A 26,381-nucleotide genomic window follows, 5' to 3' on the forward strand; every position below is an offset into this window, starting at 1 on the left:
CTCAGTTTGTATGTTATATCTTTTCCCCCTACCCTTTGTCTGCCTTTTCTGGTTAGCTATTGTATGCTCTTCAGGGCAGGGACTCTCTTATTGTGTGTTTGTACTCTGACTAGCACCATGGGCCCCATTCTTGGTTGGCCCACAGGTATTAACCATAATAAATAAATACCTACCTACATACATACAGTTAGAAATACAATTTTCCCCCTCTCTACAGATTTGATTTTCAAAAAGTCAGGTATACAAAGATGAATGTGGGTAATCGTACTAATTTTCATATGCAACTACTGTCATCACATATTTGCTAAACTGGCTTTTTGAAAATCAGGTAGAGAATGCATTCCATATAACATACAGGATGTACAACATAGACATAGTTGTCCAAGTTGTGGCTGGAAACTTAACTTTTCTTCATGTCCTGACTTTTTATTAAGTTAGCAGAGCAGTCTTAGAATTGCACTAATATAGTTTTGCATTATATATTTGTATTTTACATATTTTAAAAATGATGTTAAAAGCATGTTATTTAGCTTGGAAAGTCAAGTAATCAAAAGTTAAGAAATATCAGATTTATGATTGCCAGTGTAACTTTAAGTCCGCCCCTTTGTGTGTCCATCCTGTTCACTAAACGAGGCAGGAATCCTATAGAAAAACTGCATGTTCTCATGTAATTGTAGATTTTATCATAATGCAGACACTTGAGGGAACTGAACAGAGATTGCACAGGCAATTGTAATTTAGAGTTTTCTACTTTTGGAGTGCTTTACTTTGCAACGTAAATATAATATTCTTTGTATGCAAGTCATTTATGTGCAATTTCCTGGTGTTTTTTTTTTTAATTTAAAAAGAAAAATGTAAAAAACTCATTCTAATATGTGCCATACTGCCAACCCACCGTTGTGTATTATCAGGACTTGAACCATGAACATTCAGCTTCCATTCAGCTCTGTTCCTACTAGAGGTCCAGGACTTAATGCCAGATAATGTTGTTAGAAATGTTTTAATGATCGTGTCTGATACATAAGTTTGGACAGTAAGGTTATATTTGTGATGTCTTTGGCCTAGTTTGCTTGACATGAGTGTAATGTTGCCTTAATGACCTGTTATTCAGTAAGTTTGTTTATAACTGCTGCATAGGACAAAGAGGATGTCTTGACCACTATGCTTAAATTGAAGGACAAGAGACACACAAGATGTGCTGCCAATACACAATTAAGGAAAAGGCAAGTAAAGAAAAACAGGAAAGTCCCCAAAAGCTCCTATGCAGAACAAAGGGTCAAAGTGACCTGGTCAATTATGTCTGGTTAGTGCATACTCAGTGGTAATAAACCAATTAACAAAGAAAAATAACAACGTGAAGATGGCATAGACAGCAAAAGTCATGCCAATTGAAGCCTACGCATGCATATTGTATGAGTTGCACAAGGCATATAATATTTAATGGTGACTGGAAGAGAACTAATAAATATGTAATTTGGATGTATATAAAATTATGTAAATTGTAAGGGGCAGTTGGATTATTGTAAGAGCAATCCACCATGACCTGGATACACTCCAGAAGATAACCGGTCACTTTCTTTTTTTGTATGTCTCATTTCTTACTATAATAGTAATTGTAATCGCAAGGCATGCTTTTGGATCAATGAAGTTTCTAATTAATAAACTTGAGTGTCTGGCATTCTCACCCAACACTGGCATCAAAGAAAAGGTATTTTTGTAAAGAGGGGTACAAGATGGTCATGGGGTGAGCCCTGCCCAGTCTGGCTCTCTCTTCCCTCCCCCAGTATTGAAGGAGCTCCTGCTCCAGGTGTTGCCCACAGAGGAGGGACTGCTGGTGCCACATGCTGAGTCTGGGGTTAGTTGAGGGGAGTCTGGCCACTCTCTCAACCCTCCCTTCTCCCTTGCCTGGGAGTTGGGGAGACCACTAGAGTCAGATTCTCCAGGAGTAAGTGGGGTATATATAGAACACTAGCGCTGGGCCAAGAGGTGGTTGTGGGGAGCCTAGTGCACCTCTCTCTCTCTCTGTCTGGAAGCAAGAGGAGCACCTATTCAATGTGGTGCCCCTAGGTGGGTGCGAGTAAATGGACTATTTTTTCCAAGTGCTGCATCTGGGGTTTGCATGATGCAGGAAGCCCAGTCCAGCTCTCTCTCCCCCTCTGACAGCTGCTTAGTGTTCCCAGTGTAGTGTCTTCTGCTCTTGCTGCTGTGTCAGCAGCAAGTCCCAGGCTTGGAATGTTCAGTGATTTTGGCAGGCTACCAACAATTTCCTGAAGCGGTAAGTGAGAAAAGGTAATGGTAATTTTAAATATTTTATATTTCAGCCAAAACTGAAGGGAGTCTCATGGGACAAAGAGGGTCATTTCTGTAGTCTAAAGGAATTCCCCTACCGAATATCAAGAGCCTGCTGCAAACAATGGGAATGTATGAAAACTTCTCAAAGCAAAGATCACAAGAACTTTTTATAATGAAAGGTGTTAGGGCCACTACTCTCTTCCCCTATAGTGTAAAAATACATTGTAATTGTGGTATGGAGTGTATGTACAACTATACATCTTTTAATTTCGGAATGGCTGCATTACTCCCAAATGGTGATTAATTACTTATGTATTGCATACACACATTACTAAAAAAGCTATTATACGAGGGTCTTTAAAAGAGTTTTAAAACATCATATTGGGACTATTTTTTTCCCATTCCTCTGCCTGTAAAGCCAGAGACTCATAGGCTTTAAGGCCAGAAGGGACCATCATGATCATCTAGTCTGATCTCCTGCATATCACAGGCTACAGAACCTCATCCACCCACTCCTGTAATAGGCCCATAATCTCTGGCTGAGTTACCTACATCTTCAAAACTTGATTTGAAGACTTCAGGTTACAGAGAATCAACCATTGTTTCCTTGCCTTTAGTTCTGAGTCCAACTGCACAGGTGTCAGGGGAACCATAAAATATTTTCAAAATGGCATAGTTTTTGTATACCAAAAGTAACACAGTTTTAAATTTCTGGTACCTCAAATCCTACCAGGACTAGAAAGGTGTAGTAGATCTAGGGTGACCAGATGTCCCGATTCTATCGGGACTATCCCGATATTTACTTGTTTGTCCTGCGTCCCGACCAATGTTCGGTCAGGACAGGAATTGTACTGATATATTGCCCTCTGGCTCGCGCCCCCCCCTCCCGCCCCAACTCCGCCCTGGCCCCGCCCCTCCTTCCCCCAATGGATCCCTCCCCAAATCCCCGCCCTGGTCCGCCCCTTCCCCAAGCACGCTGCCTTCCTCCTCCTCCCCCCTCCCTCCCAGGCTCGCACTAATCAGCTGTATGGCGGCACAAGCGCTGGAGGGAGGGGGGAGAAGCAGGACGCGTCAGCCCGTTCAGGGGAGGTGGAGCCGGAGCCACGTCAACCCCCACCAATTTTTCCTATGCTCTGTCAGCTCTTGATTTTTTTCCCTCCACCGCCGGCTCTTGGGGGTTCTTTTTTTTTTTTTTTTTTCCCCACATCTCTCATCTGGTCACCCTACCTAGATCCCAATGAAATATACTCAGACCCAAACAGATTAGATATATTACAAAAATAGACAGATATTTTTCTACATATTTCTTTGTGTATGAATGAACATGCTGCATGTGTATACAGTGGTCCAAGTCATCTTTGACTGGGCCCTCAGCACAGTTTGTCATATCTGTATCTGACATCTAGATTCCAAACTCCTCAGGGAAGAGATTCTCTTTATTCGTACATTTTGTAGTGTTAAGGAAACATCAACATCTTTGAAAAAAAATTCAACTTACTGGGAGTGTTACTTTTTTCAAGTGGCATTCCTTTTCCAGTAGTTCATAGACATATTTAGTAATGATCTGCAAAAAAGAAAACAGAAGTTAAAGCACTTGTGGAAATTGCACATCCATTCATAAAAGCCTTAACAAAAGTGGGCTAGTCACACTGCTTCTCTTTTAAACAGAGCGTATATCTGCTCTCTGTGTTCTTCCCTAAAAAACTAATTACAGAATATACTTCTTCATGAAAAAGGGTCCTCCCTTTCCCTCAGAATGTGCTACTTTTCAGTACAAAGAAATCCTAACTGTACCTGTGATTCTACCACCTGCTGCTGTGTGAATAATTATGTAGCTCAAAACTAAGGATTATGACCAATTAATATATACTCAGGGATATAAGAAAGGCTCTTGTTTGCAAAGAAATATTTTAAAAGCATTTTTCCATGAGCAGGATTCCTGAAACCCTCTCCCCTGCAGGTTCACCTCATGAGAAACATGGAGAGGAAAACCTTTAGTCATCCTGAGCACAAGCATTTCACTGAGCAGGGGAGGGGCAGGTCAAAGGTGTTCTAAATAGAAGAAGAGAACTGAACCACCCTCCAGCATAGGGAGGTGGAGGGAGGGGTGTAGGTCTGCATTCTCTAAGTAGAAAAAAAGCTGAATTTTTAGGCCTGAAACAAAGGGAATCATTTCAAAAATCCACCAAAAAAAAATCCACTTAATTATTAAGAGTCTCTTCCTTACTGCCCCAAATCTAACAAAAGCTGTTCTAACTTCTAAAGCTTGCCTAATATCTAGGGGAAACCATTTTTCACCTTCATATAATAGGGAAATGGAGAGCTTTCTCACTATTATCAGTTTTTGAGTTAAATCTGGGGACAAACTAAAATTCTTTTGTACATATGGGACTGTAAAAATGGTTCTGAAATAAGTGCCTGTATTTCATTGGCTAAAGAAGCAGAGAAAAATGGCAAATTAAAAAGTGTGGTGGGGGGGGGGGGGAGAAAGGTGCTCATTAATAGGCTCAAATGGGGTTTGCCTCCCCCTTTAAGACTCAGGGAACCACACTTAAATTCCACAGTTAAAGTACAGGATAAGACCTAAGAATATCTGGGTGCAAACCCACCTGGTGTTCCTTAGTCCAACCCCTCAAGGCCACAATTACAGCCATCCTAATCCAAAGCATATTAAAACACAGCAGAAACATAGTTGTAACAAAGTTCCCAAGTGATGGCATCTTAACAACACACAATGAACTGAGCAGGTAGGAGCCAGGGCATAATAAATTTCAATTTTAATTTTCCAAAAGTGCAATTACCAAATAAAGTTTTGGTGAGATCTGAAAGTTTTCATTACATACATGTAAGCAGATGTAGCACACAAACATTTAAAACGAATCTCAATGAATTCAATGTATTGATGAAAGCTAATTAAAAACAAAACAAAAATGCCATAAAAAAGTCTTTACTAGGGTTACATGAATTTTTTGCTATCCTGCTCAAATATATTTATTGATAGAAAAACACTCAAAAAGCTTTACGGTTTTAAAGAAAATCAGTCTCACTAAACATTACCATCTACAGGGAAACTGCATTTGGAGAGGGAACTTAGCTTTAAGCAATGAGTTGATTTAAGACATGTTTATCCCCAAAGCAGTATGTTAGGAACATGCATACAGTGTAATTTTACCTCCAGGGCCAAACTGTTTATGGTTCACTGAAATCAACTTTGGTATTATGCCAACAGTAAAGCAGTTAAGTTCCCTACAGTCTCAGATGCTGATGGCGTACAGACGTTAAAATGAGTACAATGATGATATGACCTCAAACATAGGGATTTTATTTTTCACACTAAATCTTGTATCAACCTCCAATGGCTATAAGAACTAAATAATGTATCAAAAATGCTCAAAGGACATTTTAAAAAACTGCTGCGAAGAAAAGAATACATACATGTATATTAGATAATACATGCAAAACAAAAAAATTTTTCTTTGGCTATTAGTTTTTGTCTATTCCTGTTTGTCCATCTTATCTGTTTAGACCATCAGTGCTTCAGGGCAGGAACTATCTTTTATTATGTGTTTCTGGAGAGACCAGCACAATGAGGCTCTGATTGTGATTGGGCCTTTAGGTACTTTTGTAATATAATACAAATCCTAAAAAGACAGGAATGTTAACGTAAACCAACTGTATAGATTACAACAAAAACATTTAAAGTAATGTATATGTTTAACCAGAAAAAACAGTAATCAAATATATCATGGGCCAGACTATCTGATGGAAGACCAGAGAGGAGGGCAGTACTCTGATCCTTGGTCTGCTCAGCACTGGGCAGGTGTCCCAGCACGGATAAGAGCAGACTAACGTCTACTCTAAACTGTGTCAGCTTCCAACAGGCCCTAGGGATCATTCTGGCAGCTAGAGATCACTGATAAGCAGTGACACCCTCGTCATGCCACCACAGGGCATAGGAAAGGTAGAGGGTACTTTAGGACAGGGGTTCTCAAACTGGGGGTCGGGACCTCTCTGAGGGTCGCGAGCTTATTGCATGGGGGGGTTGCGAGCTGTCAGCCTCCACCCCAAACACTGCTTTGCCTGCTGCATTTATAATGGTGTTAAATATATAAACAAATGTTTTTAATTTATAATGGGGGGGGGGTTGCACTCAGAGAAAGGGGTCACCAGTACAATAGTTTGAGAACCACTGCTTTAGAAGATGCTAGGCAACCTAATAATTCCCTAATAATTATTTAGGAGGGATATTACAATGAGCAGATTTGCTGGCTTTGCAGAAGATTTTTGTCAGGAGATCAGCACACACTTGCCTTAAGTGGAGAATATGGCTGAAAGTACATATAATGCTGCTGATCTAACATTATACAGTAGCTGGAACTTTAACTTTTGCATTTTCTGACTTCTTGTGGTTTCAGGGAGCATGTAATTGTGCAACATAAAATTGACGAGATTTAAAAAATATTTAATTATTTTATTCTTTTCTTCCTTTAAGGTAAAAAGTTGAAAAAATGCCTGTGATTAATAATGTTACATTTTAAATGGTGTCAATTAGACTTTAAAGGTCACAACTCCTTGTCCCAGGCAAGACAAGACACCTGGGATGTGGTTTAACTAGGCCACAACTTTGTTAAGTAACACATCAGGGAACTATCCAGCAATAACTTGTCCAGTGCAGATCATCCATCCTTTGTAATCATTCCACCTGGTGGAGGGCTATCATCAAGCCCCCACTCCATTAATCTGTCCCAGGACCACTGCAGAGACCCTGCCATCCTCCGCTCATCTGACGGTTAAGGCGGGGAGGAGGAGAGGAGATTGTCTTCCCATTGCATTAGACATGAGGAACACCAACCCTATTTCCCACTTTTTTTAGTAAATGCCTTCTTCTAATCCACTTCCATTTCTGGTTTATTGAGGAACTGAACCCCCCTCTTAAACAATTAACTGCATTGGGCACCTGCCAAGTTACAAAAAAAATGAATTGTTAAACATTTATGTTAAAATATTAAGAATGCAAAGTAGCTACCACTCAAAAGACAGGAATTCCAGAATTAAGATTGCCCCATTTAGGAGACCTTAATTCAGACTCCTTGTGTGAATATATTAATTACATGACCATATACTATTTATGGTACATTACCCCTACTCATTAGGATGGACAGTGAGACATTCTCTTGTGTGTAAGGTGCTAGACTGGGACTCCAAAGAGATTAATTCTATTCCTGACTTTGCCAGATTTCCTATGTAATTCTGGGCAAGCTATAATGTTTCATAGGCATGAGGGCCAGATTAAGGTAGCATGAGGCAATGTAACTGTAACTTTGGCATACACTAATTGCCGAGATTGATATTGATTTTGCATCCTTAATGTTCTTTTAAGAAGGTTACCCAGAGATGTTTCTTAAGAGTGTTTTCAATTACTTTAAAACATTAAAAAGTTTATATTAACAGCATGTGTAATGAAAACTTTTCAATCCCTCATACTGGAACCAACAAAAGATTAATAACTGAACATGGCTAAACTAAAAGAGAAATTAGGGACTAAGGGCCAAATCAGAGAGATATTTAAATATGTGAGTAGTCTCAATGAAGTCAATAGAACTACTCACATGCTTAGACATGTCCTTAAGTATTGGAGCCTTAATGTAAATTATGAGAGCAGAAAATACAAGCTAGATTCCACAATATAGTGAAGGTACACTAAGGTTTGAAGAGCATTAAACAATAGAACAATCTGAAAAATATGGCAGCCAGAAGTGTGCCCACAAAGTAGAAAGAGAGCTCTGATAAAGGCTTATCTTAAAATAAAAACCCTAAAATCCTAATTTTTTTTTAATAATTAAAATAAATGAATGATCACATACACAAAGAAAAATATTACTGATCTGCTGGTGAACTCTTCCACAATACAGATGAGCAAGATACATCACACCTGAATGATTTGTTTTAGAACACGTACATGCTACTCCAGAGAAGCTGTTACAGCATATATCATGTCAAAAATCCATGCCAGGATGCAATGAAGTTCACTAAGCCTTGATTATACACCCCCTTCCATGCTTTGATTTACATCCAGTACATCCTGAATTCTGTTCTCTCTCAGGTATATTCCCATTTTCAAAACCAACCTTATCAAGTCTACCCACCAGAAGTTAAGATGTAGCAGAAAGTCCGAAAGTCCAGTGCATAGGAAACAAAAAAAAACAGGCAAAAAGTAAATAAATTAAAAGGCCTCCCCGCCTTATGAACATGCCAATGTTTCTTTAAAGAAAATCCACTGCTAAAAATATAACAAAGGTACTATATGCGCCTGGATTAGGGAAGTGGAAACAGGATACAGAGCCTTTCACCTCTATACCATTTGTCCAAATAATGGGCACAGGTCAGCAGTTCCTGGAAATCATTACCAATTGATGACTATTCATAGGTCTATGTGAAATAAGTTGGCCTTTGTCATGTTCCTTTGTCATGTTCCTTGTGGAAAAGCATTTACATTACAAAAATAATCAATCATCACTCCATGTCAAGGATGAGGCATATTGGCTAAGTTATACGCATTCAGTGGATAGGAGATTTCTGTTTCCAAGGATGTGTAAGGTCATGTTTGGGACTGAGATGGACCTTGTCAGAACATTAGTTTTATTTTTAAAACCGAGTATTCAAAATATGTATTTGCCAGTTGGAGAACTCACTCAGTCAGTCAATTTTCCTTTAAATAATTTTATTCATGACCAGACTCTAGAGCAGTGGTGGGCAACCTGTGGCCTGTCAAGGTAATCTGCTGGTGGGCCGTGAGACAGTGTTTACATTGACCGTCCGCAGGCACAGCTGCCCACAGCTCCCAGTGGCTGTGGTTTGCCATGTCCCGCAGATCCCAGGAACGGCGAACCGTGGCCACTGGGAGCTGCGGGCAGCTGTGCCTGCCGACAGTCAATGTAAACACTGTCTCGCAGCCTGCCAGAGGATTACCCTGATGGGCCGCATGCAGCCCACGGGCCACAGGTTGCCCACCACTGCTCTAAAGAGTTGGGCAAATAATAGATACACAAGATTAGAAAGAAAACCTAGCAAATCATTCATACCTATGGTATTTTCCAGATTGTTAGTCTTACTTTACCTCTCTACATATCCATATATAACTCGGGTAACAACACTTTCCTTCTGTGAGGTTTGGCAGAATTTGATTTTTGTTTTTGTATATTTGACAAATAATATCAATATTTATTTTTAAGCATTTTTTTCAAATTTTATCAATTAAAATTTTCTGCTTGCAAAATTATGGGGGGTCATTAAATAATTATTTAATCAACATCTATTGTAATATTAAAAAGTTAAAGCTTTTTAACAGTTAAAACAAATTGTCAGCATCAGATGCCAAAATATACAATGTAAATATCCAAAAATGAAACTGTAATAAATTCTCAAGCGGCATTTTTCTTATTTTGCCTATCTGTACATTTCTATTATTATGGACATAAATGTATTTTCATCAGTTTGTATGTGTGCGGTGAAATCAACGTTTATCAACATTTAGCGATAAAAAACTAATCCTTCCAAGCCTTCTTATGGCTAATAAACTGTAATACAAATTTAATCACCTAAACAAACAAACATGCAGTGTTTAAAAAAAGGAGGGAAATTACAATTAAAATAAATAGTCTCGAGAAGGGATTGTTCAAAATATTGAATTGAATATTTCTATCTTTAAAATAATTAATTCAAACATGATTTACTATGCTTTGAGTTGAACTAAATGAAAATTTAAGATTTTGTTTTCTGTTAGAGAAAGCACTCAAACTACTAAACTTGAATGATCAAATACACATTCTCATACTGTGAGACCACATAATAAAAAAATACTTGTACCTGCCCAACAATATTGTCTTGGCTGATAATTCCACATATATATGAAATCATTACCATTTACCTATAAGTGGACTTTTCTGATAGTAGCATATTCTGCTAGCTGACTCTGTACATGCACAGAAAGAGAATAGTTTTCACTCTCTCCAGTCTTCTCAAATGTTTTCAACTGTCAGTTCTGTCTTGACCTAGTAACTTACAGCTCTATAGTAATCTAACTCTTAAGAAAATGGATCATTAATGGATCTATGAAGGACACTATTTTGGGGAATTCAAGTTCAACCTCAGGTTTAACTTTCACAACTACAGAGAATTCAAGGCACAATATGCAGGTTAGGTGTTTTATCTCTAAAGTTTGAAAACAAACAAGTATAAAACCCACTAACAGGAAAACTCATGCAAGTTATGGATTTATTGTTTAACAAGATTTGTCTCCTCACTGAGAATAAGAACTTAAAATAAATAACTGAACAAACAGCTCTTTTAACATATAGAAGTCAGCCCACAAATTTTCAATTTGCAGTATTAGGGCAACAATGTTCAGTGAAAAATGCACAATGAATTCCAACTGACTGCCCTGCGGCAAATCTCAAGTGGTAGGATTGACTCAAGGCTTGCTACTGTTGCTGCCATAGCTTTGGTTGAATGAGCTTTATTTTGACCCTTAAGTGACAAACCTGCCAATAAGTAACAATGAAAGATGCAAAGGAACATTTTGACATACTGCTCTTCGACACAGGCTTACCTCAGCACTGGTGACAAAAAAACAACACAACAAAAAAACCTAAAAGCTGAATGGTCTTTCTAAAGGCTCTGTTCACTGCAAGTTAAAAAAAAAAAAAAAAAAAAATCAATAGCATTTTTAAAATCCACAAAAGACCTCACTTGGATTATAGTGTGGCTGGACAATTCATTCGGATGGAATTGACATTACCTCTAAGGGATTTCTTGCTTTTTCTATTGAAAGTAATTCAATTCAAACAACACATAGATGTGATATTCTGGATTCTGAGTTGACTGATCACAAATAGGATCTTAAGATCTTTTGAGAGAAATTTAAAAAACAAAACAGGGATTTGTCAGGAGTGCAGCATATGCTGTTAATGCCATTTGATCTGATATTTGTTCCATGGTCTTTGCTGACACCTGTTGGCTTATTTTTTGTTTGTTTTTTAAAATCATCTCCTCTTTTAGGGCTTGTCTTCACTACTTGTATAAGTTGACCTAAATTACGCTACTCCAGTTACGTGAATAACGTAGCTGGAGTCGACATAATTTAGGTCGACTTACCCCGGTGTCTTCACTGTGCTGCGTTGACATGAGATGCTCTTCGTTCGACTTACCTTACTCTTCTTGGGGAGCTGGAGTATCGGAGTCGACCAGAGAGCACTCTGCCATCGATTTAGCAGGCCTTCACTAGACCCGCTAAATCAACACCCGCTTCATTGACTGCAGCAGCGTCAATCTCCCCAGTAGTGAAGACAAGAGCTGAGTGTCTTGAGCATTCTGCCTAAAGAAATGTCCAATAGCTCATCTCTATAATGAACCTGAAATTACATTACTGAAAATCCTCACATCAGGATCTATTATTATTATTATTACAGTACTAACCAGAGGACCCAATCAGAATCAGGGGTCTGTTGTGCTAGATGCTATTCGAAGTCAAAGATAAACTTAGTCCCTATCCCCAAAGAACCCACAAGCTAAGAAGGCAAGAAAGAGTGGAGAAAAGAGAGACAGTTACATATAAAACAAGTTATAAACATGTTTTAGCCCCTCAGCCTAGTCATCATACCCTGGCAGATTGATTGTTGGTGTTAAAGCAGAAGTGGGTTATAAAATTGTCGTGGAAGAGGAAAGGGTAGTAGCCTTTTTGATCATTGCAAGTGTAAGGGGAAGGGTGGGAGACAGCTGGGAGAGGTTTGTTGGACAAGCACATAACTGGGTGCTCAAATTGGCATTATTGACAGAGAAGAGGGTGGAGTGCCAAATAAACTGGCACTACATAATTTGGGTGGAGGGGAAGTGGACACAACTCACACTGGATTTTAAATAAAAAGTGTTTTTTTTTTCTTTTCGTTAGTGCAAATACGAGTGCATATTCGTAAGAGTATAAAAATATTCTTATACTTATCGGATACATGACATCTTGGTTTAAATTCCAGAACCTATTTATATTTTGATCATTAACTAATATTGTGTCTGCATCTTACTGTGCTGAGCACCCAACAACTGGAGAGCAAACGTTGCTGACTCACTCACACAGTTATGGAAGACACCTGGGACTCTTATCTGCTCTGAGTGGCTGGCAAAAGCAAAATCTAACTTTTAATAGAAGTAATTAACTTTCTTGCTTCTTTTCTAGTCAACAGTTATGACATCTAATACGCTGAACAAAATTTCCCTAAAAAAGATGCATACTTTCTCTTTGACAGGAAAATCTTGCCCCAAAGGCTCTCTTCTAGGGGTGTTAAGCAGAAGATTGAAAAAACAGCTTGGACACCTTGATTTTCTTCCTCTTTTCTATTCCAGATAACAGAACCCATCTAAATATATCCTTGGATTCTGTTGGTAGACAAACTCAAGCTGGCAGAAAGCAACAAAAAGCCTCAGATATGGCAAGTAACTGGGTCAAGCCCTGATGAACTTTATCGAGTTACCATAGGTAAGGAAGACTATGACATATGACAAGGGTAAAATTCTCATTCTTAGAATCTCAGATTTTCTCAGGTGCTTTATCTAAAGCTTCCATACAACATGGTTTCACGACATCTATTTTGAAAAGATTAAGTTGGGTAATTTTTCTATTTTATTACAAAAGGAAATTCTGCAAGAACATAATATGTTTCTACATTTTTGAAGTATAAAATACACTTCTAGTTTATATTACTTCCGCTATTAAAAGATCAAAGAATTAAAAGATATTGTTTACTCATAAATAGTTCATTAACTTGGTGACTAAAAGCATGCAAAAGCCTTCCCTTCCTAGAAATTATGGCTTTTGAGTTCATATACTCAATTGTATCGTATATGTCACTGAATACAAATATGATCAGAAAGAACATCCCTGAATCAAATATGGTATTTATTGGTAGCATGACCTTCAATTTCTAAAAGAATGCAATACCTAGCATAGCCAAAGGCAACCCAATATGTAAATAAAACCGCTTTTAAAGACATATTATGGGCCAAAGCTGATTGAATAATATGAAAATCTATTCATATACTTGTTTACAAGGAACTGACTCAAGCTTTGATCCATGTTCATAGTGGTTTTTGTTCACTTTCCAGGGAAAGTTCATACAATACGTTCCTTTTCACAAATGTTTGGGGAAGATACTAATATAGAAATTGCCATACTGGAAGAGCCCAGTGGTCCATATAGTCCAGTACCTTGTCTACTGATGGCCAGTGCCAGATGTTTCAGAGGAAGTGGCAAGAAATCTCTTACTGAACAATTATGGAATAATTTCCCCATGAGAGAAATTTCCTCCTAGCCCTTAGTACTTCTGCTCTGAAGCACTAAGGTTTATATTTCTTATTAAAAATATTAAAATAGGAAATTTTATTCACGTGAAAAATAGATTTTGGTGTGTGTGAACAACATACTTGTGTGCAAATTAATGTATTTGTGCTAGAACTGCATGCTTGGCCAACTATCAGACCGACTTTTTGCGTTTGTGAGTGAAGGTGTTAAAAGGGAGAGATTAGAGAGGATTTACATGCACTGGCTGCCCTATGAAATAAACAAATATTACATCAGCATGAGCAACAGTAAGGAGGAAAAAAATGGAAGACAGGGAAAAAAAGAGACTCACATAGCATAAAGGACCTTTGCCTGGAAACAACTTGAAAGTTTTTGCAGCACCAGAATTTGGAGTAGTAGTAAAGTCCATGAAATGCACCAATCCCGTAATCTCAAATGGATTTTCCCAAAACACATTGGTTTAGATAAAACAAATTTATTAGCTACAGAAAGATAGATTTTAAGTAGTTACAAGTAGTGAGGCATAATAGTCAGAACTGGTTACAAGAAAATAAAAATAACACACAATGAATGTCTAATTTAACAAGTAAGTGGAGTCAAAGCAAAAGTCTGTCTCACCACATATTCCAGCAGTTTTACTGGCTGAATTCCTCTCAGGCCTGGTCTACACTACAGAGAGTTAGGTCGATGTAGGGCAGCTTATGTCAACCTACTTATGTCATTGTACACACTACAGACTTGCTTCCGCCAATATAAGTGCCCTATTACACCAACATAATAATTCCATCTCCAAGAGAGGCGTAGGGCTTATGTCAGTGTAGTTAGGGTGACACAGAGTCTGTGTAGACACCGCATTACTTACATTAGCTGTTAGCTGCTCACAGCTTGGGCTGTCACCCCAGTTTGGGTGGGGAGCCCCAGTTAGAGCCCAGTTGCCCCAGGCTCCCAACTCCTGGTCGCTACCTGAGCTCCCCACTCTGGGGGGAGGAGAGGGCGGAGAGCCCAGGTGGCCAAATGTCTTCATTTGCTGTGCTGGTACATGCTCTGTAGCTAGATATACCCACATGCACATCACCTTTATTTGTATGCAAGGTTACAGCTAGCATGTCAGGGGTGGTATCCCAAGCTTCTACATATCACAGGAAGCATTATAGGATCCTTCCTCTTTGCTATGTGCTGGTGGTACTGCTGACATCTTCACAGATTTGGCAATGGCAATTTCTTCTCACTGCTCTCTCCTGCCCAACTTGGTGGAAGACATGGAGCAAGTGACCAACAATGTGGTTCCGCTCCTGCTCCTGAGACAAATTTGTCTGGATTGCAGTAAACGACAGGTGAAAGCCCTGAGTAAACGGACTCTAACCTTTTTCCACAAGTCAAAGGCAAGTGAGTGGGATGGTGATGGATTCAGTGATGCCCTATGACACAGAGGCACAGGAAATTGCTGGGGGTGTGACTGAATGGCCATGACTTGACTACTGCTTCTGGACTAGGAACAGTATAGATGTAAGGTCCCAGTGCTGCTGGAGAAGTTGTGGAGGACACTGAACTCTGACCACACATTTATGAGAACCCAGGTGTATTCGGCTGACCATGTGGTTGCTCTCTACATGTCCACACGTAGTGGTGAAAAGAGTGCAGCAGAAAACTGTTCCAGGGTGATCAGCACAGCTCATTACTACAGATAAGAAGGGAGGACAGAAACCTTCATAGATTTGGGCAGGGTAAGGCAGGAAAGGGTTCAGTACATTGTGGGAACAGGGCTTGAGGACTCCTGAACTCAGGACACAGAACACGCCCTTTAGCCCCGTCCATACTACACAGTCATGGGTGTGGGGCCATGCCACCGCCCGAGGCGTATTCATACCCACACCCCTCAGGTCTGCTAATGTTCTTTCCCCAGACATGTCTTGAAACCTGTGTTTCTGGGGTTTAGATATGGATGGTAAGGGGGCTCTGGCACAACCATATGCGTGGACCTGAGTCCAGAAACAAAGTAGATATAGTTTATGATTATGTTGCCCAAGTCTCTTGTTCCTAGTCTATAAAGAGGTGCAAGTCTTGGACTCCAATCTTTATCTTACTTTTACTTCACTTTGTATTTTCTTTGTTTTTCATCCTCTAAATTGTTGCAACCAGAACTACACACAACATTCAAAATGTTGTCATAACAAGGCTATGTAGTCCACCAGCGTTAGATATTATTAATCTCATATATGCATTCAGGTCAGCATCAACAAGCCCAGCATTTTCTTTGTTGACCTGTGAATTGATATTTAATTTGCTACCATCCCAGTTACATTTTTTGTTTTTATAGATTTGCTTCTACCAGGTAGAGAAAAATATAAAATTGGGAGACAGCTAAGTACACTATATATATATTAATATTAAATCTTAACTCTCTGTTGGAAGCCCACTGTAGTAACTTTTTAGAGTCATTCTGCAGTTTAGGTCAGTTCTCCTATGAGGTTGCTATGTGATTGGTGGCATTCGCCAATTGTGTTATGATAAAATATTAAATACTATATTATGGGTCCAAGCACTAATGTAAGTGGTACCCACTTACAGGTTTTCTACTAAGGTGATGTTCTGTTCTCTGTTTCAGACACAACATCCAATCTTAGGTTTTTCTCTATCATCATTGTATCAAACCACTGATCTATCTACCCTGTTTCCCCGAAAATAAGACAGTGTCTTATATTAATTTTTGCTCCCAAAGATGCGCTAGGTCTTATTTTCAGGGGATGTCTTATTTTTCAGAAATGAAAAATGCCTTATTATCGGTGGATGCCTTATTATCGGGGAGGTCTTATTATCGGGGGGATGCCTTATATTACAACGAGAGGCAAAACTGTAAGTAGGCCTTATTTTCGGAGGATGTCTTATTTTCGGGGAAACAGGGTAGTATTCATTTACTTGGTTTCTGGGCAATCACCCGCACCCCATGCTGACAGAGAAATGGTAGCATTCAATGTGTTGGGAATTAATCTAAGCAAAACCTCCCTCCTTCCAATAACCCAAAACAAAACCTGCTACAAAATTCTCTCCCTCAACCTATCCTATCAAAACTAGAGGCAAGATGAGGTCACAGTAGCTGGGAATGACAGGCTCAACAGCTCCATCCTAAAAATGACAACAGAAGCTGTCTGGATAGAACTGGTCCCAGTGGGGAAAGCCTTCCTTCAGCAAGTGGGGGCTGGAATTAGGGGCTAATGTGAAAAGAAATACTGGCAAGAACTTCAGTTGGAAGGAGACTCCTTGAACTCAGCACTCTGACCTTTTCACATTCAAAATTTGCCCTCTTTGCTTTAGTCACCAGTATTACAGTTTATTGGGTCAATGACTGGGACACTACGGGCATGTCTAGACAAGGAAAATAAATCAACTTTATAAATGTGTCTAGCTAACACATTTTAAGGAACGTCTTTAAACACTAGCGTAGAGAAGGTTTAACACTTTTAAAAACCTATTAGGTCTTTGTGACCAACCTTAGATCCCCTTCGTGTTGACTATGACCAGCTAACAAGTTTCTAGAACTGTCAAACTTTGTCTCAAAAAGAAAAATGTGTCACTTTTCTGGAATAAAAGAGTAAAGTGACAAGCCATATGTGCTGCTGGAAACCATGGTAGAAGTTGAAGGGACTCCAAATTGAAATTCAGTCAATTTTCAAAAATAGAAGTTTAGAAGTAATATTAGGAATTATACCTTCCCTGAGTTTCTATGCCAACTTTTCTGGTTTTACTATGACATTTACTTATTTAAAAAAATGTTTTCCTTTCTTTGCTGATATAAGACAGATCCACAATCAAACATTACACCACTAACACAAAAGGAACTCTACTTACCAGACCTCCCCATGGCTGATTCAGTGATGTAGGGAAAATTTCTTCCCTGTCCCCAAAAGGTTATTACACTACTCTTATTACCAACAGCATATCCAGAAACCCAATTCCAACACTAAACTAAAAAGGAGAGGAGGGAACATTGGTGGAAACAACAGTAACAGATCATATAGTAGCTTACATGGATGTGCAGGAGCAATTGGCTTCTACAGCACTTTAAGAACCAGCTGTGATGTTGCACTCCATATGCTTTATGAAAATATGCTTATGAATGTGAATATGATGCAACTGGAATATGCTTTATGCAAAAGGTCACTTGTAAGGTATCATTTCAAAGTTTATAATCTACTGAGTGTGTTCATCCTATATGCATATATTATTTCTATGTCTGGAGTTAGGATAATAAGATATAAACTTGTATTACTGATGTAAACATATTAAGTGGAAGCCATTAAGGGTGCTTCAGAATCAATTAACTGTAAATGGCTCTGTGTACGTATGGGCCAGCCCAGGAAGAATGGAGGCTGGGGTCTCAGAGGACATTTGATCATGTCACATGATACTGGAATCCATCTTAAATCTGGTACTTTTCCATTTAGAAGGAGGGGTGGGGACCCAGACAGACAAAAGATTCCCGCCTTGTGCCAAAGCTATAAAAGAGGGTGGAGCAGGACAAAGGGGGCCAGTCAGGAGAAAGACCCTGCTTACCTTCTGAGATGTCTGCTGGAACTAACAAGAACTGTACTAGGGGGAAGGATTGGGCCCAGACGAGGAAGGAGTTTAGTCTGTGACAGAAGCTTATTGGAACATCTCTAAGGGTGAGATATTACCTGTAATCAGTTTCTTAATGTATTTTGCTTGGTGACTTACTTTGTTCTGTTATTACTTGAAACCAATTAAATCCTACTTTTTATACTTAATAAAATCATTTTTGTTTATTAATTAACCCAGAGTAAGTGATTAATGCGTGGGGAGCAAATCAGTGTTATAGATGGTGGACAATTTATGAGTTTAACCTGTATAAGCTTTATACAGAGTATAAAAGATTTATTTGGGGTTTGGATCCCATTGGGAACTGGGTGTCTGGGCGCTGGAAAGGTAACCTGCTGAGCTGTTTTTGGTTAAAGTCTGCAGCTTTGGGGGCGTGGCCCAAACCCCCGAGTCTGTGTTGGAGCAGGCTAGCATGTCTGGCTCAACAAGGCAGGGTTCTGGCGTCCCAAGCTGGGAGGGAAAACGGGCTCAGAAGTAATTTCAGCACTCCAGACGACATTCCCAAGGAGACCTCTGTGACCGAACCTGGCACGCCATGAGCCACCGCACAAGAGGAGAGGCACTTCCATGCCTTCACCCCACACACACACAAGGATGGGGGGCACACACCAAGGGAGGTGCTGCACAAGTGTTCAAGGGATGCGTTTCCCCTACCCAGCCCAGACTAAGCCTACCACTGCTGAAATGGCAGGAACAATATGCCAAAGAGCTGAAATTAGATGTCTGAACTTCTTGAATTTCCTGAGCAGGAAGAGGATAAAACATGGGGAAGTACAAAAATTAAGCTTCTGTCCTATTTTACAGCAGCTAGAGAACTCTTCGTTTTCTTAGGGCACGTCTACACTTAAAACGCTGCATCAGTGCAGCTGCATGTTGTAGTGCTTTAACGAAGACACTCTATGCCAACAGTAGAGAGCTCTCCTGTCGGTGTAGTTAATCCACCTCCCCTAGAGGTGGTACTTGTGTCAGCGGGAGATCTCCTGCTGACATAGCCCTGCCTACACGGTGCCAGGGGTGGGGGGAGGATTAGGTCAGTATAACCACGTTGCTCAGAGGTACAGATTTTTCACACCCCAGAACAATATAGTTATACTGATATAGGTCTGTAATAGAGACCAGACCTTAACTTTTCTCCTGTAGAGAACTGCTGGAAGTTTTAAATCAGACCAGAGATAAAGTTATAATCAATACCTCCCTAAACTGTGGCTGAATCTAAATACTGTTTCAAAGGCCCTCGTTAGTAAGGCAGGCTGGACATTCTATAGCAGCATCAGTAAATTAAATTAAATGTAAAAATCAATAATGTTATCAGCAGTTTCCACTGAATTTATCAAAATAAATAACACATTTTATTTTACCATGTGCCTGAGAAGTTCACACTGACAATGTGTAACTGCACTGCAGAAGTTGTCAGAGGAAAGCTGGAGGTTTTGGCAACTAGATTAAAACAAGCTAAAGCTTTTGGCTTCTAAACAGGTAAGTCTGGAGTTCTGGCAAGGAGGAAGCAGTTGATGCTTTTGGCCCCAGGGAAGAGATGCTTTTCTACTTTCCCTCCCACTTGCGGACAGGCAGAAAGGGAACTTAAACAATTATTTGGGTCAAGGTAGGAGGATTTGAACTTCGTTTTCAATCTAACCAACCTGTGACAGTGTCCACCTGCACCACTTCCCAGTATTCACTACCATATCCAACAACAGCAAGCACATTAACTGGGTATTTCTGCTTCAACAACCAGCACTGAAGTAGCTGATGTTGACATTTAATTGTCACTGAGTTTGTGTGTTAACACCTCACTGATATGAATGGAGCAGTTCCCACTTCTGAAAACTGCGTCAGGCTGATTGCAGATTCAGGAATACAACAGTAGAATGATTTATTTTTGGAAGATTATCTTCACAACAAAAAGGAATAGAATTGTCTCTCTTTTTAAATGAAAAGTTAAGATTCTGATGCATAATTCTAAATCAAGGAATGAATTCTACAGTAAATTCCTCAGCTGTGAACAATTGTAAAATGCACAGGAATATGATCCACTGTACAAAGCAAGTTCCAGGATCCTGATAATAAAGTATAAACTCTGCTACTTCAACTCTCCACCATTAACATTAAACAGTAAATTAGACTGGTAAAACAGAAAGGCAATCCTCCAGTGGGCGGATCAGCATATAGAACATCATGCCTGAACCAAGAAAGAGCTAATATCAAGATCCCCATAGTAAAGATTCTGCACAGTTGGTAGATCTTGTATAAAACAAAATCCCTATTCTGTCAAGTCTGGAACATCCAAAGGTTACGGTGTATCTCAAGATGTTCCCAGAAAACTGAAAAAAGAAGTCTGCTGCTAAAGGTACTGTAATTGTTAATCTTATTGATTCTAGAAACAGGGAGAAAAAGCTAGTAAAGGAATTAAAAATGTAAACAACATTTCACTAATTTTTCCTGAGGTCTGCAACTCGAAGGAGGAGAATAATAAATACAAATAGATTTTAAAATATTTTATTGATGAAAGGGTTCTCCTTATCTATCATTTTTCTAGAAAACTCCAGGCAAAGTATGACATTTTTCTGCAGTGGGAGGTATCCTCTACACAAAAATTTCTGACGATTCTTGATGGGAAAAGAACACTAACACACACACACAATGGAATGGAATCATTGAAATGGAACCATCTAGTGAAGATGAAATCAGTGTGCTTTCACCACCACACTATGTTGATCTGTGTTCCGTTTAAGAACTGCTATAATTTTTCTGCTTTCCATCTAATAGAAAAGCAGCTTGTTTGTTCACCTCTTCTCCCACAAATAGTGGACAGACTTTATATCCTCACTTTTTTCTCCTCTGTGCACATTGATGTTTCTGGTATTAGATGCTCTATTCATTGTAAGGCAATGTGAACAATGAATATGGCAAATAAAACTTATTTTGCTGTGCAATTAATATGTTTTTTTATTAGAAGCAATAAAAATCCAGGGTAAAACTATATTTAGATAGAAGTTTTTATTTCAAAAGAGAAAAACCTAAAAAGAAAAAAAAACTAAAGGCTGAAAGAGATTACATGATAATCAAATCTATCATGACAATGCTATTAAACAGTTGAAGATTTCACACTTTATTTTTATCCTCAAGTCTTCCAACTGCATGAAAATGGTATGTGCAAAAGTCTGCTAAGTGCTGACATACTCAATGTCAGCCTAGGATGTAAGAACCTAGGATGGCGAGAGTGGATCCCATTCTGATTGAGATAAAGTTTTTAAAGATTTTATTTTAAGAAACTCATGACTAACCCATTGAAACACTCCCCCGTCTCCCCCCACCCCTTTTTTAACTGTAACTAACATTCTTCAAATCACAGCAACTTGCCAGTAGTTATATAAACAACCATCTGCCTTATTGTATCTTTTCTGTTTTTCACTGTTTTTCAATTTAAAAATGTAAAAACACATTTATCAACAATGTAACATACTCCCATCTGGGTTTTATGAGACACTCATCACTTCTTTCAAGAAAAGTGCTAACAATAATTATGAAACTATCTCTGAACCCTGCGTACTGTCATGTCACTATGATGAACCTACCGCCAATTGCTGCCTACAAGCTAGAAGGATTCACTGATGCACATCTGACAATCTCTTCAGTAAAAGTCTTTCCAAACATCAGATTTTCAAAAGTGGATTTAACACATGCAAATGAATACTGCACGCAGCTAAGACAAGCATTTATATTTAAATGTAACTTTTCTTAGGTACTATTTAGTGGTCTTCATTCTTCGAATAGCTGTTAGACCAAAAAATGACTAATTGTCTCTCCACCTTCTTTACTCACCAAAAAAAAAAAAAAAAAAAGTTCATGGTAAACAGACTATTAAAAGTTAAAACACCTGCTGATTATTTAGAGGGATTTTTCCCCTCTGTATCTCTCACTCCCTATCTATTATTAAAGCCATTTGTTTGAAAGCAAGCCTTTTGATTTCAGAGGCAGAAAAGAGGAAGAAAAAGGGAATCCAATTGCAAAGACATGTATTATTGGGGTGTCACAGGGAATACAGCCTATAGTTAAGGTCATCCTCCACCTTCCATTAGAACACTCCATTTTCAGTTACGTATAATTTTGCCAAACTTTTGCCATTTGGGATGAAATTAGCCATGTCACGTGTCTGCCTTAGAATGAATTTATATTTCAACTAAAACAGTTCAGTCATATCCGAGAATGAGGTTAGGAAAAAACACATTGTTGTCCACATGTTAAAAAAATTCAGAAAACTGTCTCATTGAGAAACTCTAGCACCACCACGTCTTGGTCTGGGACTTGAAATTTGGCAAGGGACTTCTTTGGTGTCAGGGATGCGCTTTTACTGTCTCTTTGAAAATTCACCCACATTTGGCTAAGTTTTGAACTCTCGGGGGGGAAAAATGCAATTCACATATACTAAGTAGAGACTTGTTAGAGCTTGGCAACTTAATTCTTGCACTGAACTATCTCCATCCCCTCACAAACTCTGCCAACTGACCTGCACATGCTCTATCCACAGAGCATTCTCATCCTGGGGCTCCAGGGGCTGACCAGGATTTTCCCTACAATAGTTTATTTGCTGAAAATCCATTTTTCAGTCCTACAAAACCAATCATGATATTGACACAAATTCAGAGAGTAGTTTTGGCCCCAATTTCCCCCCAGGACTGAAATTCAATTCACAAAATGGGCACAGGAAGAGGAGGTGGGAATGGTGCTGGTCCCATTGCCCCCTCCTTGTAACTTTCAGCCCAGTGGTTAGGACACTCACCTGGAATGTGGGAGATATGGTTTCAATTCCCGCGTCTGCCTGATGTGCAGAATGGATTTGAACATAGGTCTTTTACATTACTGGAGTGTGTCCTAGTGTGATGCTCTGTACCTTGGGGGTACACCCAGCACCCCCATGTTCATCTTTATAAAATGATTGTGCAGTATCCAGTGCAAAGTTTGTCATGTTGGGTGTCTTCAGAATGCTCAAACTGCACTGAGCATGGTTGTTATAGTGATGTTATAGTAATCGTTACAGTAATGTTATAGGTTATAATTTCATGTATATAGTTATGAGGCTGCAAATGTATCCTTATGGCTTAAAGCAAGCCCATGCAAAAACTCTCCAAGAATAGGGATGCAGTTCACACCTCGTCAGGGCATGGATGGGGACAAACCAAGCCCAGCCTCGCAGGAACAATGGACACTGGCTTAGGCAGCAACAAAAGAATCTGTTAGACCCTTGAAGGAGTCACCCCCTTCTGGGACTGCAATGAGGTAATGCTCACCTGACTCTGAAGGGGGGAAGAGGAGCCAGGAGGAAAGAAAGGACATGATAAAAGGGAGAGACATTTTGACATACTCTTTCTCTTCCGCTTACATCTACAGACACCACCACCACCAAGCGACTGAACCACTGATCAAAAGGGTGAGCCTGGCTGAAGAGCAGCCAGCCTGTGGTGAGAAGTATCTAAGTTTATAAGACCATTGAAAGTGTTAAGATCAGCTTAGAATGCATTTTGCTTTTATTTCATTTGACCAAATCTGACTTGTTATGCTTTCACTTATAATCACTTAAATTTACCTTTATAGTTAATAAATCTATTTATTCTACCTGAACCAGTGTGTTTGGTTTGCAGGGTGTCAGAAACTCCCCTTGGGAGAACAAGCCTGGTACATATCAATTTCTTTGTTAAATTGACGAACTCATATAAGCTTGCAGCGTCCAGTGGGCATAACCAGACACTGCAAGATGGAGGTTCCTAGGATTGTCTCTGGGACCGGAGATATTGGCTAGTATCATTCTCTTGCAAGTAGCTGGAGTACCTTACATGCCAGAGGCTGTGCGTGAACAGCCCAGGAGTGGGGGTTCTGACAACAGAGCTAAATAAGGCTGGCTCCCAGAGTCAAGGATTGGAGTGGCCTAGCAGATCACCGGTCCACACAACACCAGAGGGGAACATCACACCTAGCCACTGGGTTATGGGATTGACACTGAGTCCCCAGGAGATGCTCTAGAACTGCTCCCCACAAAGCCAGTCAGGACTTTGGGGAGCCTCCTCTCCCTTGGAGCAGACTGTCTTCAGGGCAAGAAGCTCACACGGCTTCACCTTCCTGGATCTGACCTTGGAGCATTCAGCATATGCCCCTCCATGCGCTTCCCACAGCGAGTCCGCCCAGGTGGGGTCCTGCGGAAGCCAGAGGGTCCTGCACACACACCCACTTCGCAGTCAGACGGGACTCTTAGCCAGCCAGTAAAACAAAGGTTTAGTAGATGACAGGAACACAGTCTAAAGCAGAGCTTGTAGGTACAGAGAACAGGACCCCACAGCTGTGTCCATCCTGGGGCCCAGTGAGCCAGACAACCCCATCTGCCCTCACTTCCCATCCCCAGCCAGCTCCAAACTGAAACCGCCTCCAGCCCCTCCTTTCTAGCCTTTGTCTCTTTGGGCCAGGAGGTTACCTGATCTCTTTGTTTATCTTTAGCTATTCCCTGGCTGGGGGGAAGGGCCCCAGCCATTTGTTGCCAGGATACAGAGTCTCCATTTATGCACACTGGAGACTTAAGAAATGCATAGGGGAAACTCAGGCACCCACACAGTATTCAGAGGAAACATTAAGAACAGTCCCACTTCGTCACCGAGATATTCTGGCGTGAGCCCCTCAATATCTTTCTTGTTGAAACTGTTCCAAATTTTATAAATAATAAAATAGTCAGTGAAGTAGAGTCTTCAACTTGGGTCTCCCCATCCTATGTGAGTGCATTAACTACCAGGTTATAGGTCATTCACATGCTCTTTCCCTAGACTAATGTCTATTCATAGTAATTTATGATGACAATGAACTGCCACTATGAAAGAAAATGAATAGTAATTGGGCCAAGAAAATAATGTGAATTATTCTGGCATTTCCTAAATTTTAAGTGCTTGACTTTGCAACCAATAGTGTTATTTTTAACATAGATTTTTTTTAAATGAATATTTTATTTAAGCATGGGTAACCACTATGGTTGGCATTTTCTTGCAGTTCATGACTGGCTGAAAAGCTGATGGCCTTCAGCTTTGCCTCAGATTGTTAAGCCAACACAACTAAATAGAAACAGAGTAGAAACAGCAGCAGGTCTACCAGAACAGTGCTTCTCAAAGCCGGTCTGCCGCTTGTTCACGGAAAGCCCCTGGAGGTCCGGGCCGGTTTGTTTACCTGCCGCGTCCGCAGGTTCAGCCGATCGTGGCTCCCACTGGCTGCGGTTCACCGCTCCAGGCCAATGGGGGCTGCAAGAAGGGCAGCCAGCACATCCCTCGCCCCGCGCCACTTTCCACAGCCCCCATTGGCCTGGGGCAGCAAACCGTGGCCAGTGGGAGCCACGATCGGCCAAACTTGTGGACGCGGCAGGTAAACAAACAGGCCCGGACTGCCAGGGGCTTTCCCTGGACAAGCGGCGGACCAACTTTGAGAAGCACTGTACTAGAAATGCAAAATTAAAACCAAGACACAATTTTAAAAATATGGAATTGCATCACATGATTATGTAATACAAAGGTGATTTTAACACTTCAAAGGATTGATTATGTTTTCCACTCAAGGCTATGCTATTCATAAGTGATGAACGTTCTTCTATATCACGATGAAAAATTCTACATTCTTTGTAGATCCATGGCATATTCTTGACATATTAACTAAATTCATAAAAATATTCCACCACTCGATTTAATTTATGCTATCTCAGTAAAGGGAGGTGGTAGTGTAACCAAATTTTTAATACATATTATTTAGGTAATCCCATAGAAATTTTCTGATACAGGTTTTCTGTAATTTACATTTCTTTGCCATATAAATTAGGTGTTTTTTCTTGCATGATGGTGCACTATTTATGTTACATAAAACAAATACTATATATATTTGAGGTGTGTGCGCGCGCGTGTGTGTGCATACATCTCCTTTTTAACACCTGTATCCTCGTCCCCTTCCTCAGTTTCTATAGGAAGGGCATCCTTCCTTTCTGCACATTCTCTAGACTTGTCCCAACTGCTACACCCAGCAATCTCTACTTTGACTATATTTAGTTCCTCGGATCACACTCCATTCATTCCACCATGGCTCAGTCAGAGGAGGAGTAATATTGTCT

The 26,381-nt window shown here is 39.9% G+C and overlaps 1 protein-coding gene across 15 annotated transcripts in view; it reads right to left on the minus strand.

Annotated features, from left to right (window-relative positions):
* The window catches only part of ARB2A (ARB2 cotranscriptional regulator A), a 352,291-nt gene that overhangs the window by 285,800 nt on the left and 40,110 nt on the right, over nt 1-26,381 (minus strand). For all 15 annotated transcript variants that reach the window (XM_065599203.1, XM_042855843.2, XM_042855842.2 and 12 more), the window contains one exon: nt 3,791-3,856. In XM_065599203.1, the coding sequence (XP_065455275.1) occupies nt 3,791-3,856 (66 nt within the window). The remainder of the gene's footprint in view (nt 1-3,790; nt 3,857-26,381) is intronic.

The sequence above is a fragment of the Chrysemys picta genome, chromosome 6 (genome assembly GCF_011386835.1).
Source record: "Chrysemys picta bellii isolate R12L10 chromosome 6, ASM1138683v2, whole genome shotgun sequence".
In the NCBI taxonomy this organism is placed as follows: Eukaryota; Metazoa; Chordata; order Testudines; family Emydidae; genus Chrysemys; species Chrysemys picta.